General features: G+C 45.9%; 1 protein-coding gene across 1 annotated transcript; it reads right to left on the reverse strand.

Moving 5' to 3' along the window:
* Positions 1 to 1,203: 1,203 nt before the first annotated feature.
* On the reverse strand, positions 1,204 to 13,483 carry LOC142575773 (uncharacterized). The gene is made up of 3 exons (XM_075685403.1): positions 13,045 to 13,483; positions 11,175 to 11,384; positions 1,204 to 4,117 (listed from the first exon to the last, which is right to left on the reverse strand). The coding sequence occupies exons 1-3, from the start codon at positions 13,070 to 13,072 to the stop codon at positions 3,126 to 3,128; spliced, it is 1,230 nt and encodes a 409-aa protein (XP_075541518.1). The 5' UTR covers positions 13,073 to 13,483; the 3' UTR covers positions 1,204 to 3,125.
* Between the last annotated feature and the right edge of the window lie 26 nt (positions 13,484 to 13,509).

Below are 13,509 nucleotides of genomic sequence, written 5' to 3' on the forward strand. Positions count from 1 at the left end.
TGCACCCTGAATACAACAGGGCCCGGCGCCAAGCTCGGGCCGGAGCTATCATAAAAGCCCTTGCCCACGTACCTGGCGTCACATTTGTTGATGCAGCCCAATACTCCCATGGCACACGATTTGTGGCCGTCGCCACACGCGATGGAGCCCTACGCCACGCCTGCAGCGTCTCTACCCCCACTTCCGTGACGGCTGAAGAAGTGGCCATCGCCCTGGCCACTTTAGATCCCACCTGTCACACCATAGTGTGTGACTCTCGCTCAGCCGTTACTAACTTCAGCAAAGGCCGTATTTCTCCCCAAGCTCTTCGCATCCTCTGCCAGGCACCACACTCTAAAGACAGCATAATCTCCCTAACATGGATCCCAGCCCATGCGGGCCCTGTCCACCCACACCTCCCCAATCTCAACGAGGTCACCCACTCCATTGCGCGAGGTCTAGTCAACCGCGCCGGAGTCACTGGAGATGAGTTGGACACCAGGGAAAGTCTGACAACTTATAACGATCTCGTTAAGGCATTTCACCTCAGTCGCCGAATCTTCTTCCCCCCGCCTCACCCAAAGTTCAGCCGGGCGCAGGCTACCACCCTGCGTCTACTACAAACAAACACGTACCCTTCACCCGCCCGCCTCCACCTTATATTTCCGGACGTCTACACTACCCCCAACTGCCGGTGCTGTGGAATTCACCCGGCTACGCTTCCGCATATGCTATGGGAGTGCCCAGCACAGTACACCCAGACTAACACCACGACTCTCTCGTCGAGGTTGCATGAGGCTCTGCGGAGCTCCGCCCTCGACGACCAAACCTGGGCGACCCAGCACGCCCGCGATGCGGCGGCGAGGCAAGCCCTCGACGTCCCTTCGTGGGAGGCTTAGGCCCGGCCATCACAAAGTGCTGGTTCTAGAATAAAAGTTTATTCCTCCTCCTCCTCCCAACCAACGTTTGCCTTTTTACAGAAATTTCCAAGAGTGCTCACATGATCAAACATTTTTTTGCAAGAAAGTCAATGATGGCCACGTTTTGGATCTGGGATGTTTTGCTTGGAATCACCCTATAACAAGTGCCCTCTGTGCTAATGATGAACTTCCAACTGCCATTGCAACTTTTCTTCCAGCCCCAATACAATAAAATGCTATTATCACTACGGTACATTGCACACTGTCATGAGAGTGCTAAAATACCAAGAACAGACAACGAATGCACATTAAACACAAGCATTTATTTGGTACTCTGATAAAACAGACACTGGAAAGCAAACTCATTAAAGAATCAATTGCTCTAAACAAATACCTATCTGTGAAAAAAAAGGTGCAAATAGAATAAGATCAAGAGTCTCCACGATGAACCATATATATCAGGACCTAGAGGCAACACCATACATAAATGGGCCTAACAGAAAAAGTATCAAAAAACAATGCTTGAAAAATTTGAACTATAAATTTAAAGAAGTATAATTTAGAGTGAGAGTAATTGCATCAATAAGAGTAATTTTTGAGGTCGAATAAGACAGTGTAACAAAGGAATAGAATCAAATGAAATATTGGAACACTTTTACGCAATGAACCGTCAACAATTTAGCGAAATTTTAATATAACAAAGCAAACTGCTAATTCTACGGGCTTCATTTTATATGAAGGTCTAACTGTATCATAAGTTTTTTCTGAGCAATAACTTGGCTTTGTGTGGTTCAAGCTTCATAATTTCTTTTGCTCTTTATTTTATGACATGCTGAGAACAGATTTAGAGCAAATATGGTGACTCAGAAAAGAGTGTTTCAGGGCCCCTAGAAGAGCCCTTGCACTACCTGATGCAGCAGAACAACACACTACACACCTGGAGATTCAAAATTCAGACTAGTTCCAGAAGGTTATTGACCTACTCTACAGTATCATAGTGCTGTGTTTTCTTATGTCTGCACAAGCAATCAGCCTGCACAAAAGACTTGCAGCAGATGGTGCAATGACTTGCCCAGTTACCTCTATGAATGTGAAGCTGTTTCTTCATGTTACAAGTGAACCTTGCAATAACGAGATCAGCGGGCAACGCTAAAAAATTCGCTTTTGCGAGAATTTCATTGTTGCGAAATGTGACAGCACAGATAGGTAATGCGTCCAAGAACAAAAATTTACTGTCGAAATATCGTTAGCCTACACTGGCAAGCTTGCTCGAGGATATAGGACCGTATTGCCGACAGTACAAAGTGCATGCGTTGATCAGCAGAGGCAGCACTGTCATAGAGCAGTGTTCTCGGCCAATTGCTTTGCGAGATATGATCACTTTTGTGAGATTTCACGGAAGTTGACACCGGATGCAGAGCAAGTCTTCCACGCATGCAGCAGCATTTATCCAGCCCACACTGTCACCCATAGGCAACGACGTTTTCGGTGCCGAGCATGAAAGTGATTGTATTTCTTATACCCGACGGAAGTCGATCGACATTATGGCCCCATAGGGCAAACTTACGTCTGGCGCCGAATCCCCAAGCAATGCCTGTCCAGTGGCACCAAAACTAGCATTCTTGAAGCAAGGAATGCGTACTCCCAGACTATCGCTCAATCACGACCCAATGGGTGGCACTCCACGCTGCGGCTGCCATCTCAAGTGCCACAAACAATTTCATGTCAGTGGGACGTGGATTTGCTCGTTTTTGGTGCAATTTTCTGGCTAAGCAGCGCACTAGGTGTGCAAAAGCCGTCGTCACATATGGGTATCAACATGTGTGCTGCTTCAAATGGGCATCAATGAACAACATGGCAGCGATGACGTGTTTCCGGCACGATCACGTCTGGCACTTGGTTGTTTTTGTAAACAAAAATGGCGGCACCCACACAAGCGTAATTTGGTGGTATTTTGCGCAATTTTGGAGCAACGAAATAGCATTTCAGCACATTTTGGGGCCTGCTAGCCTTGCACGAGTAGGTAATATGCGGGGTTGCGTTCCAGCAAATTTCGTTGATGCGGGACTGTAGTACAGCAACATTTCACTGCCGAGAGGTATGAAATGCACTGAATCCTATGGGCGTTCGCCAGGGATACGAAAATATTTCGCTGCCATGAAAATTTCGTAGCCAAAGGATTTCCTTATTGTGGGTTTCGACTGTACACTTAATGAGAAACTTGACCTACTCTACAGTATCACCGTGTTGTGTTCTCTTATGTCTGCTCAAGTGATCAGACCGCGCATAGGACTTGGAGCAGACGGCGCAACGGTGTGGTCGGTCACCTGTATGAATTTTCATGTGTTGATTCATGGCACTCTTCTGCGAGAACCTCCGAGTGCATGAATGGCACTGATATGGCTTCTCGCCTGTATGGGTGCGAAGGTGTACTACCATCAAGGACTTACTCGAGAAGCTCTTAGGGCATGAAGGACATTGAAATGGCTTCTCGCCTGTGTGGGTGCGCAGGTGGTCCTGAAGCTTGGACTTTCGTACGAATCTCTGAAGGCATGAAGGGCACTGATATGGCTTCTCGCCTGTATGGGTGCGCAGGTGTAGTGCCATCAAGGACTTACTCGAGAAGCTCTTAGGGCATGAAGGGCAGTGAAATGGCTTCTCGCCTGTGTGGGTGCGCAGGTGGTCCTGAAGCTTGGACTTTCGTGAGAATCTCTGAAGACATGAAGGGCACTGATATGGCTTCTCACCTGTATGGGTGCGCAGGTGTAGCTTCACAGCGGACTTGTGTGAGAAGCTCTGAGGGCATGAAGGGCACTGAAATGGCTTCTCCCCTGTGTGGGTGCGCAGGTGTTCCTCAAGCTTCAACTTACTCAAGAAGCCTTGAGGGCATAAAGGGCACTGAAATGGCTTCTCACCTGTGTGGGTGTGAAGGTGGTCTTTCAGGTAAGTCTTACGTGAAAAGCACTTAGAGCACACATGGCATACAAATGGACGCTCGCCAGTATGGATGAACAGGTGCCTGTTTAGGGTGCTCCTTCTTGAGAAGGTCTGAAGGCACAAATGGCATTTAAACAGGCTCTCGCCAGTATGGACCCTGGCGTGTTCTTTCAGGCAGGACAGTTTATCAGCCTTATAATCACAAAGATGGCATTGATGGAGGCATCGCTGCTGTGAGTTGTCACTGCTGGCACTTGATGGAGAAATAGAAGGCCTGGATACTGCACAAATAAGACAAAAGTATAATTTATTATGAAATGCAAAAAAAGAACACAGCGCTTAAAGTAAATAAGCTTTCTTTTCTTTTCTTTTTTTTTATTTGGGAGCTGTTGAGGGTGTTTGTAGGCATGATAGAACAAAGGTCACCTAGTCTTTTTTGATTTACTAAATATTTCTGTACTTGAATGTTTTATGACCTTGTTTATGAAGTACACCCGTATATTCACCGAAGATTCATTTTTCAAATAGGTAAAATATCACAAAGCAAGAGAATGTGGAGTGCAAACATATTCACAGATTTCAACCACCCCTATAAAACCGTGTCAAAAAGCTTTAACCCAGTTTGCTCTCTGATCCTCAAGGAGTGCTCGAGGTTTGGTGGCCATATTTGGCACTTGCAAAACTTATGATTCGCAGGCATGACAAACTTATCTCGTATGAGACTTCAGCAATGGGTTTATTCTTGTTGATCACATCCGAACTTCGGCAACATTTTCATAGCTTGAGACAGTGAAGAAGTAGCAAGGACATACCGCATTTTTCCCCGTATAACTTCTTAACACATAACCATAACACATAATCCTAAACTGGCTGGACCAGTGGTGGTCCAGCCAGTTTAGGATTTGCAACAGGAGAAATGTCATTCTGGAGCAGTGTAGGAGCAGCCGCACCAGCATTTTGGAGCAGTTTCGGAGAAGAAAAATTTGTCTTTCTTGGAACACTTGGAGTAGTGCAGCAGTAATCTGTAGCCATTTGGCAAAGCTTGTTATTACTGTGCAATCAGTAAATGCTGCTCAACAGTGAAGCAAGACACAAAGACAACAGTGCCCAACTTAGCTTGCGTTCCCATCGTTGATATGACATGCATGGTATGTTGCAAACATTTTCATTTGGGTAGGCAAGGAACTTAGTTTTGTAAATAATTAAACAAAATTTGTAGGCTAACGAGAACAAAAATGTGCACCTGGGCACAAGAGAGACATAAAATTACAAATGAGCTAGAAACATTTGCACTGTCAGGCAAAAGAGAAAAAGTGATGACAAATGTCTGATGTGCATGCCAAATAACAGATGGACTTTGATAAGCATTACCGCACTAGACAGAATATGTACTACACCAATAACAATGCTAGAAGCTGGACGAGACTATGCGTCTATGAACGGCATCAAGATGAGATGCTTCAATATGGTGTGTCGCAAAGATGGTGATGGCAGTGGAGAACAATGTTCGTACCATCCCATACAGTCGCTTTCATTGTGAAGTGGTTGGTCGGCTTTCAGTATGTCGTGTGGCCTGTGCGAATAGATACAAGTCTATTCACCGTAAGACCGTAATTTCTGTCGCCGATACCCGACCTACCTTTTGAAACACTATCTTTTACACCTGAAACAGCTCTGAAGGCCTGCCAGTACAATTATTAGGCATATTGGTGCTTGTAATGTGACAGGAGAGGCAGGTGCACGCATGTATAATTAAGGAATACATACTGTGTCCACTGACAATTGCCTCTTCCCATTCTTGGTATGCTTCACCGCAACACTTCAGGTATACTTCATCGCATCACTGCTGTATTGAGGCGAAGCTAACTTTTGGGAACTGGCTTATGCAACGCGTCATGCCTTTCAAGCTTGTAAGCCACTGGCGAGGATTACAAAGGCGAGGTAGGCGCCAACGCTAACAGCGGTAAATTGTTTTAATGAAAAGCACCCAACAGCAAGAAGCTTGGTAGCAAACATCGAAGTAGCTAGGCCTAGCATTGCCGCAGTGGTTGCTACCGCTACCAGCAGATCTGCATGCGAGAGCGCCTGGTCGAGGAGGCAAGATGATCAAAATGGCTGCAGTGGTGGCTTCGCTCAATGCTGTTTCGGACTTGCTGTAATGGCAAAAAGTCTGGAAAATCGGATGGCGAAGGGCTTTTGCGCCCCAAATTTCAGACGCCCTTACACACTGATTCCATGGGGTACCGTAGCAGTGCCGCAAAAGCGTTCAAATTATCGGACGTGCGAAAAACCGATCGTTGACTGCAGTAGCATAACCCTACTTAACACATTGCATTGCCATGAAATAGCAAGAATACCGCACTTTTTCGCAGTTGGCATAAATGGCACATGAGTGGATGCAGCCAGGAGCATGCAGGCAAGTCAAATTGTAGCATGATGGCACAAGTGGCGCAGCTGGACCACCACTGCTTACCCTGTATGTGCGAGTGAAAGCTTGTGAGGTGCTGCCAACAATTGCAGCTCAACCTTGCACACGAGGGAGGAAGGCAGAGGGGAGGCGTTCTGTCTTTTGCCGCACAAAAGGAATGAGGGGGGGAGATGTTGGAAGGCGAGGGAGGGGGCATCTACTCCGGCGGCTGCTGCTTACGACATTGCCGCGCGGCCGCTGTATCTTACAACCGCTCTGCGATGTGGACAAAGTGCCTGCCTGCGCGAATCTCATCCTCAAAGTGATCTGTGATGTCGACAAGGTATGCAAAGTGCCGGTAGGTTTGTATGCACTGTACTTTCGACGTTTAGTTTGCGTTGCGGCAAGAAACATCATGAAGGTTAATTCGCTTGCTGCTGCTGCCACACTTAACCACTCCAGTGTTTCGAGAGTGAGTTTCCGCGGTCATCAAGTGAGATGTGTGTTCATCTGTTACCTGTGCATTCGTGACACTTTGCTTGTTAATTAGGTTAGTAAGCGTATATGCTTGCAAGTTTATACAGCTGATAAAACTAATATGCCTACTTTTTATAGCTGTGAACTATTTTACTATCGCAATCGATGCTTCGCTTTCGGGCGAAATTGTGACTTCTTTAAAAAAATTTTTATGTGTGTTATATGCAAGAAAATATGATAGCTTCTTTTTTTAAGAGACATCTCAGCATTGTTCAACCGAGAAAACTACTTGCTGACTTTGGCTTTAATCAGTGTCCTTATAGGCTTAACTAAGTATGACAACACCTTCAGTTGCAGTTTTGCTTAATGTGAAACAATTTGACACACACTCTGCCCCTTGTGCTCTGCCGTCACAAAACTGGCAAATGATTGCTGGAACTGACCAGGAATGGTCCAAATGAACCTCTCCCTCTGCAGAGTGCAATTCAAATTAACACACTAGTACGTAACGGTAAAACCTAACAATAATCTAAACAGCTGGATGCATAACAAAGCAGGCAAGTATGCACGTTAGTTTCTGGTTACATTTGGGTCCACCGTCGTGCTTGGTTTTTGCAAAGCATAGTTGAGCGGTGAGCACTCACAATTTTGTTGCATCTTCACATGAAGAAATACCACATAACAGTGGCATAGCCACAAATTCATTTCGGGGTGGGGGGGTCTCTGCCGACAATTACCATCTTCCCCCTCCATCACCTCTCTCTCTCTGTATATATATATACATTTTGTGGGGCTGCTCGACTTTCACGTGGCTCTTGACGTTTTCCCCGCATGGCTTCTCCCCGTAGCTAAGTGTCTGCTGTGGTCCGGCAGGCACTTAGCTACGGTGGTTGTGGTTGCAGTATATTGTCAATTCGGCTTCGATGAACTTCGGTTTCTCGGACACGTCATCAGTGCTGACGGCGTTCGACCAGATCCCGAAAAGACAGCAGCTGTTGCGAGGTTCCCGACACCCACAGACAAAAAGTCAGTGCGACGTTTCTTGGGTTTATGCGCATACTACAGAAGATTTGTGGAAAACTTTTCAAACATTGCTGAGAAGAGGAAGTCGGTTCGAGCCCAGTTTGAGAACGCGACTGCCGCGGATTCCTACACAACCGCAGTGACTTTTACTTGTGGGCACAAGTTCGCCTTTAATAAATATCCTTGTTTTACTAACATCGTTACAATATTATGAGAGATGGTGCAAGTGTTGCGCTGCGCTACTAATGCCATGCATACCTGCCAACCTGGCGAGGTCAAAATTCTGGAGACTTTTTATTTGTGCCAATGGGGGGGGGGGAGGGGAATTGTATGCACTGTTTCAACTTCTGGTGGGACTGGGGGAGGGAGGAGGTGTTTCATTCGAACTTGCAGGCAGTGTTCAATGAGCCCTTTCGCAGGGACCTTTCAATAGCAGACTTTGCTCACTTCAAAAATTTCTTGGAGTAGCTTTGCTCAAAACATGGTCCAGACTGACAGCCCTTCACTAGCAGCAGGTGTTGGAGGGTTGTGTTGCACATTGATGAGCAGAATTCAGTCCTAGTTTTTCGCGCCATGCTAAAAATCCTTTCACACTCTGCCTTGCTACGCAGTATCACGAATAAATCGAGCATCACCTTAGCAACTCGGTGAAACATGTTTTCCATCAGTGTTTTTCATTTTTCCAACCATAGACCACTGCACGTCCCAGCTTTTTTCATTGACATTCAGAATGTCCTCTTGAAGACTGGTATGCCTGTAGTGTGGAAAACTCAGCTTCGAGAGCCTCTAAAGTGTCTTCAGCAGATTCATTGGAATATCGGGGCAGCAGCTGAGGGAAACTCTGAATAAAGAAATCAAGACTCGAGAGCGATGCCTGTGAAATAAATTTCAGGTTGGCCAACTCCGCATTCTTCAGAGTTGTGTTTCAGAGTTGCGTCCACATCCATAACGCTTCGCCTCGTCGCATTTCGGAAACATTTTCCGTAGAAGAGGCCGAGCATGGTACTCACACTAAGGGATAGATTGGGTTCGACGAGTAATCCCGTAAACAGGCACTCCACATGTACGACACTGCCGTCGCAGTTTTTCCAGAGAAAGTTCACTATATTGTCTTGCTGCTCAGCGGTGCGAACATAGCTTTGATGCTTCACCGTGGAAATATGCAGTTTCAAGTCGCCTTTGCCACCGTCAGACACGCCGACGTAACATACACATTGTACAAAATGCAAAATGTTCTCCTTTACTTGATGTCAAAAAGCACGAAAATTCAGATGTATAAGATCGCAAAAGCTTCCGCTAATACCTTTTCTTGGGCTTTGATAGCGCCATGGCATTACGCACATGAGGATTGTAATTTTACACAGTCCACCGCACACACGTGGCCTAGCCAACACTAATCATACGCATAAGCAGCAGCAACAAGATGCACCATGGAGGAAGACATGCGTGAAATGGAAGAGCTACATTGGCTCTGGCTTTGGTCGGCTTACTAGGCACCGTAGTCGGCTGCTTAGTCAATGATACCAATGGTACTAGTGCAGCCATTGTTCATGATGCTGACAATTACGATGTGGCTGTAGATTCTGCGGTGCCGGTTTCGCAAAAACTATTATTGCATGAACAGAGAGCACTTTTCGGGAGTAATAAGACAGTCATTATACAATCAGAAAATTAAATAAAAAATCTAGTCTCCCGGATGAATCGGGAGGGTTGGCAGGTATAGCCATGCCTGACAGAGGGATTAGTCAGCTGTGACTACCCACTTGGAAAAATTTTAAATTTTCTGCCTACGCATGTTATTACAGGGTAGACAAGCCTCTGCTAGGTGACTGGCCACAGCCGTCTCGTGTTGAGCGATCATGCAGTGACAAGACGTTCTCCCTATGTCGATAATTATTCGCCAAGCTTGCTCTTGAAGCCTTTTTATGCCCCCCCCCCAGCTCCTCATATCAATTACCCTTGTCTCTTTGAAATAATTTTTTGTTAGTCACTGTCACACTCTACAACATTCTCCAAGTGCTAATATTCCTATATTTGTGTTTCTGCATGGACTGTGAGGGCGTTCACCTACCTACTCTCCCACCTGATTGTTGTGGCAGTTTCCTAGCTTCCCTGGCCCAGCACCTTCATCCTTGATAAATTTTGTCATGCATAAATCAGTTTTCTGTAGGTCTTGTTTTCTTATTCCGGTTATTACCCTGTTTTCATTCTGAATAGCGTGTACTAACTAGCTTAACAGCAAGCTCTTCAAGCTCATTTACATAATGAAAGCCAGAGACAAGGGAAAGAAAAAGAAGAAAAAGAAAGGCAGGTGCTTATTATGTCTTTCCTAAACAAGCAAGTCCCAACATTTTCAGAATGCTTTTCTTTATGCGCAGCGTGGTCAATGATTCGGTTGAGTACAAGATGAGAACCCCTTCGACCATATGAAGGCCTGGCAGGGAGCAACAATGCCTCCAAAATTTATGCACTCGCCCGTCCCATCTTTATGTGTGTGTGGAATTTTTAGCACTGATCCCCCCTCAGCAGTTATGATTAACACGATCCAGAATGAGACAGAGGTGCACCATGAGTGGGGCCGCAATGTTCCGTGCATGGGTGAGGGGATCGTCCCGATGACGACTCCCCCCTGCCCCCTTTTCGGACTGCCACTAGCCAGCCCTCACTTTGCTTTCAGATTCATGCTCTTCCTTTTATCCATGTCGCTCTTTTGGAGCCCAACTCCTGAAACTTTCTGTTCCATGCATCGCACAGGCATACCTGTGAAATGCACCTCCTTTCATTTCTCTTTTGCGGGTTTACGTGTCTTTGTGGCGAGTGGTGAGCATTATTCCCATTTGTATTAGTAAAGGTACTCCCTCGCCCCAACATTCGCATAGAAAAGTTACCTTGGGTAACTACCGAGGCGAAGAACTGCAACGGGTACAACACTTGTTGCTCTACCAACAGCGCTGTTGCTCGCACGCCTCCAAGTCCCTCTGCCACTCAATCGCGCAGCCCCGACACAGTTTCTTTCTCCCCGTAAAAGTTCTGCCGAAACAGGTCTGGCATGTCAAATGTGTCCTTGGGCTCATTTCACCCAAGCCCAAGCTGCCGCCAGTAACACCAACAAGAAGGTAGGCATTTTCTATTACAAGCAGAATGGGGAAGTCTCTGGTTATTTCAAGATATTGCCGGATTACTTTGGTATAATTAAGCATAATTAGTGCGTAAACGTCATTTCGACGTGTCGTTTTTCGAGCATTCCCGACATCACTTGACAGACAAGCAAAATGGGCACGGCCTGAAAAATTTGGGCCAGTCACTGTGGAGTAATGGGGGATTTGGAACAAAAAGAAGGTTGGAATAGTTTTACATTATACCGGCCTTGGTCATATACTGCAAGCTCAAAGAAGCAAGCAAAAGTAAGAAAAGTGCCGGTCACTGCCCACCTGAGGTGTTGCTCAACTGATTCACAGTCCCTGTAGTCTGCACGCTCCTCGACTCGCACCCTGCTTTGAAGGAGCACCCGACAGATTTGTCAGTCAGAGAAAAGCTGCACTGTATGCCAGCCTCAACCTGAATGATGACCTTGGAAGGAGTGTGGCAGGCCGCTTTGGCAACAGTGATGCATTCATCAAGGCTCATTGCATTTGTGAGGCCTGCAGAAAATAATTAGAATGATTGCAGTCTTGTTACAGCATTGAGAAGAAGAGGTAAATACAATAGATAAGTGCAGGGGCACTTTACAATGCATAGCCATGGAACACAAAATAATCCTTTCGCTTCAGTATTCCTAGAGTGCTACAATAAACAATCCACATTGAATACTCGAAAGCAGGGCAACCTTTTTCTTTGCAAGGTGTACGGCAGAATAACTTATGTCAGGCTTTTTTTTTTCATACATGTTGAAGCTATTGATGCAGTCCAACTAATGCAAAGTAACTGCAAGATCCTAAAGTCATTGCCGTCAGCCTACTTAATAAGTCCATTGTAGGATTCCCAATCACCACGTCTCGTGGCAGCTAATACCTTCTTATGCTTGCAAATTTTCTATTTCCTCACAGTACATAGTTGTCTCCTGTCCATGACTGCACATCAGTTACATTGGTACAAATTCTGTAACTCTTACAGACCACCAGTTACCTGCCCTACACATTACATTGACTGCCAAGGTTCACTTTTAATGCAATAGCATTCTTTAAGAACTTCACCCAGTTAGCGGTAGGTCTCTATATATGTCTGTATGTCAGCACCCAACTTCTTTCGCGCTAACTTGAGTCAGCGGGTAGTCTATAGTCAAATAGGTAAAGCATCTGGCTGCTGTGCTGAGGGAACTGGATTCAAAACCTTCAATGAAACTCTTCAATGAAACCCATCGTTGGCCCAACTTGGGTCACTGAGCATCTAACACTGGGTATGCGCTGTTCTTCATCGAACTTCTTTGACATCAAGTTGAGTCAATGGGTGTGTGCCACTCTTCAATGAAACCAATCGTTGGCCCAACTTGGGTCACGGAGTATCTAACACTGGGTATATGTTGTTCATCAAACTTCTTTGACGTCAAGTTGAGTCACCAGGTTTATGCCACTCTTCAATGAAACCCATCGTCGGCCCAACTTGGGTCACTGAGCATCTAACACTGGGTAGGTGCTGCAGAGGGAACTTCCGAAGAACACAAATCATCGACCCATGACTTGTGCCTAACTGACAGGCACCAAAAGACAAAATCTTTGGTGTTGCAAGTGCTAAACCTAGTTTTCTAGTTTGAAAAATGAACATTTTGCGAACGGAGGAGAAGCGGCGGCAAGAAAGGAAGAAATGGTCAATAGTTTCTGGTTCATTACAAAATGAACAGAGGTTAGTTATTGATAGACCAGATCAATCAGGGTAAACATTTAGGCGGGGAACTCGACAGCGGTAACTTGCTAACGTCACCTCGCATTCGCGTGAAAGGCATTTGCTCGTGTTCCACTGAAATTTTAGATGTTGAAGATCATGTGCATATATAATTTATTACAAGTCATTTGGCGCGTGGGAGGTGCCGTGCCATTTTTTTTCACATAACGATTTAAGAAATGGCAACACACGGCTTGCTGTTGCACATTTCTAACAGTGACAATCTATTGTTTCAACGGAAGCGCATAATAACCGCAGCAGTGCCCATCGAAGGCACGAACAGATTATCTCGCGATGTCTGCGAGACCGCGGCAACTGTTTCATGCTAGTTGGTACTCTTGAGAGCACTTGGAAACACGGTTGCCCCTACAGGTGTCAGTAAACGTACAAATAATCGTAAAAAACTTCTAGCAGTACTCTCACCTTTGCTCCACATACGATGCGGTAGCATGGTAGCAGCGGCAGGTAGGCAACAAATGTCAAGCAATGGCCCATCACCCCATCACAATGTCCCGCAATTATGGCTACGACTGCCACGAGCGGCCGTGCAAGGGCGGAACAGCATTGGATTAGGCGGAGAACAATGAGGTCTAAAGTATTCTTGCGATGGCTTTTTCAGAATTAATCGTTGACACCATCACAGCCATACTTTGGGTGACTGTAGCCCACTCCTAACATAGATGCTCCTACGGTGGAGGAATGGATGGGTGCCGTCAGCGAGTCGCTGGCGCTGTAGCCATAGAATAAACAACCATGTTCTGTAGCCACAGAAGCCAAACGGGCCACACCATAAGTCCCCAGATATTTCTTGCTTCTTTTTAGAGCAGAAAATCTAGGGACTTAGGTGTTCTGTAGAAAAGGCATTGTCTGTGGCCACTCTAAAGGCCC

This window comes from Dermacentor variabilis, chromosome 3 (genome assembly GCF_050947875.1).
Source record: "Dermacentor variabilis isolate Ectoservices chromosome 3, ASM5094787v1, whole genome shotgun sequence".
In the NCBI taxonomy this organism is placed as follows: Eukaryota; Metazoa; Arthropoda; class Arachnida; order Ixodida; family Ixodidae; genus Dermacentor; species Dermacentor variabilis.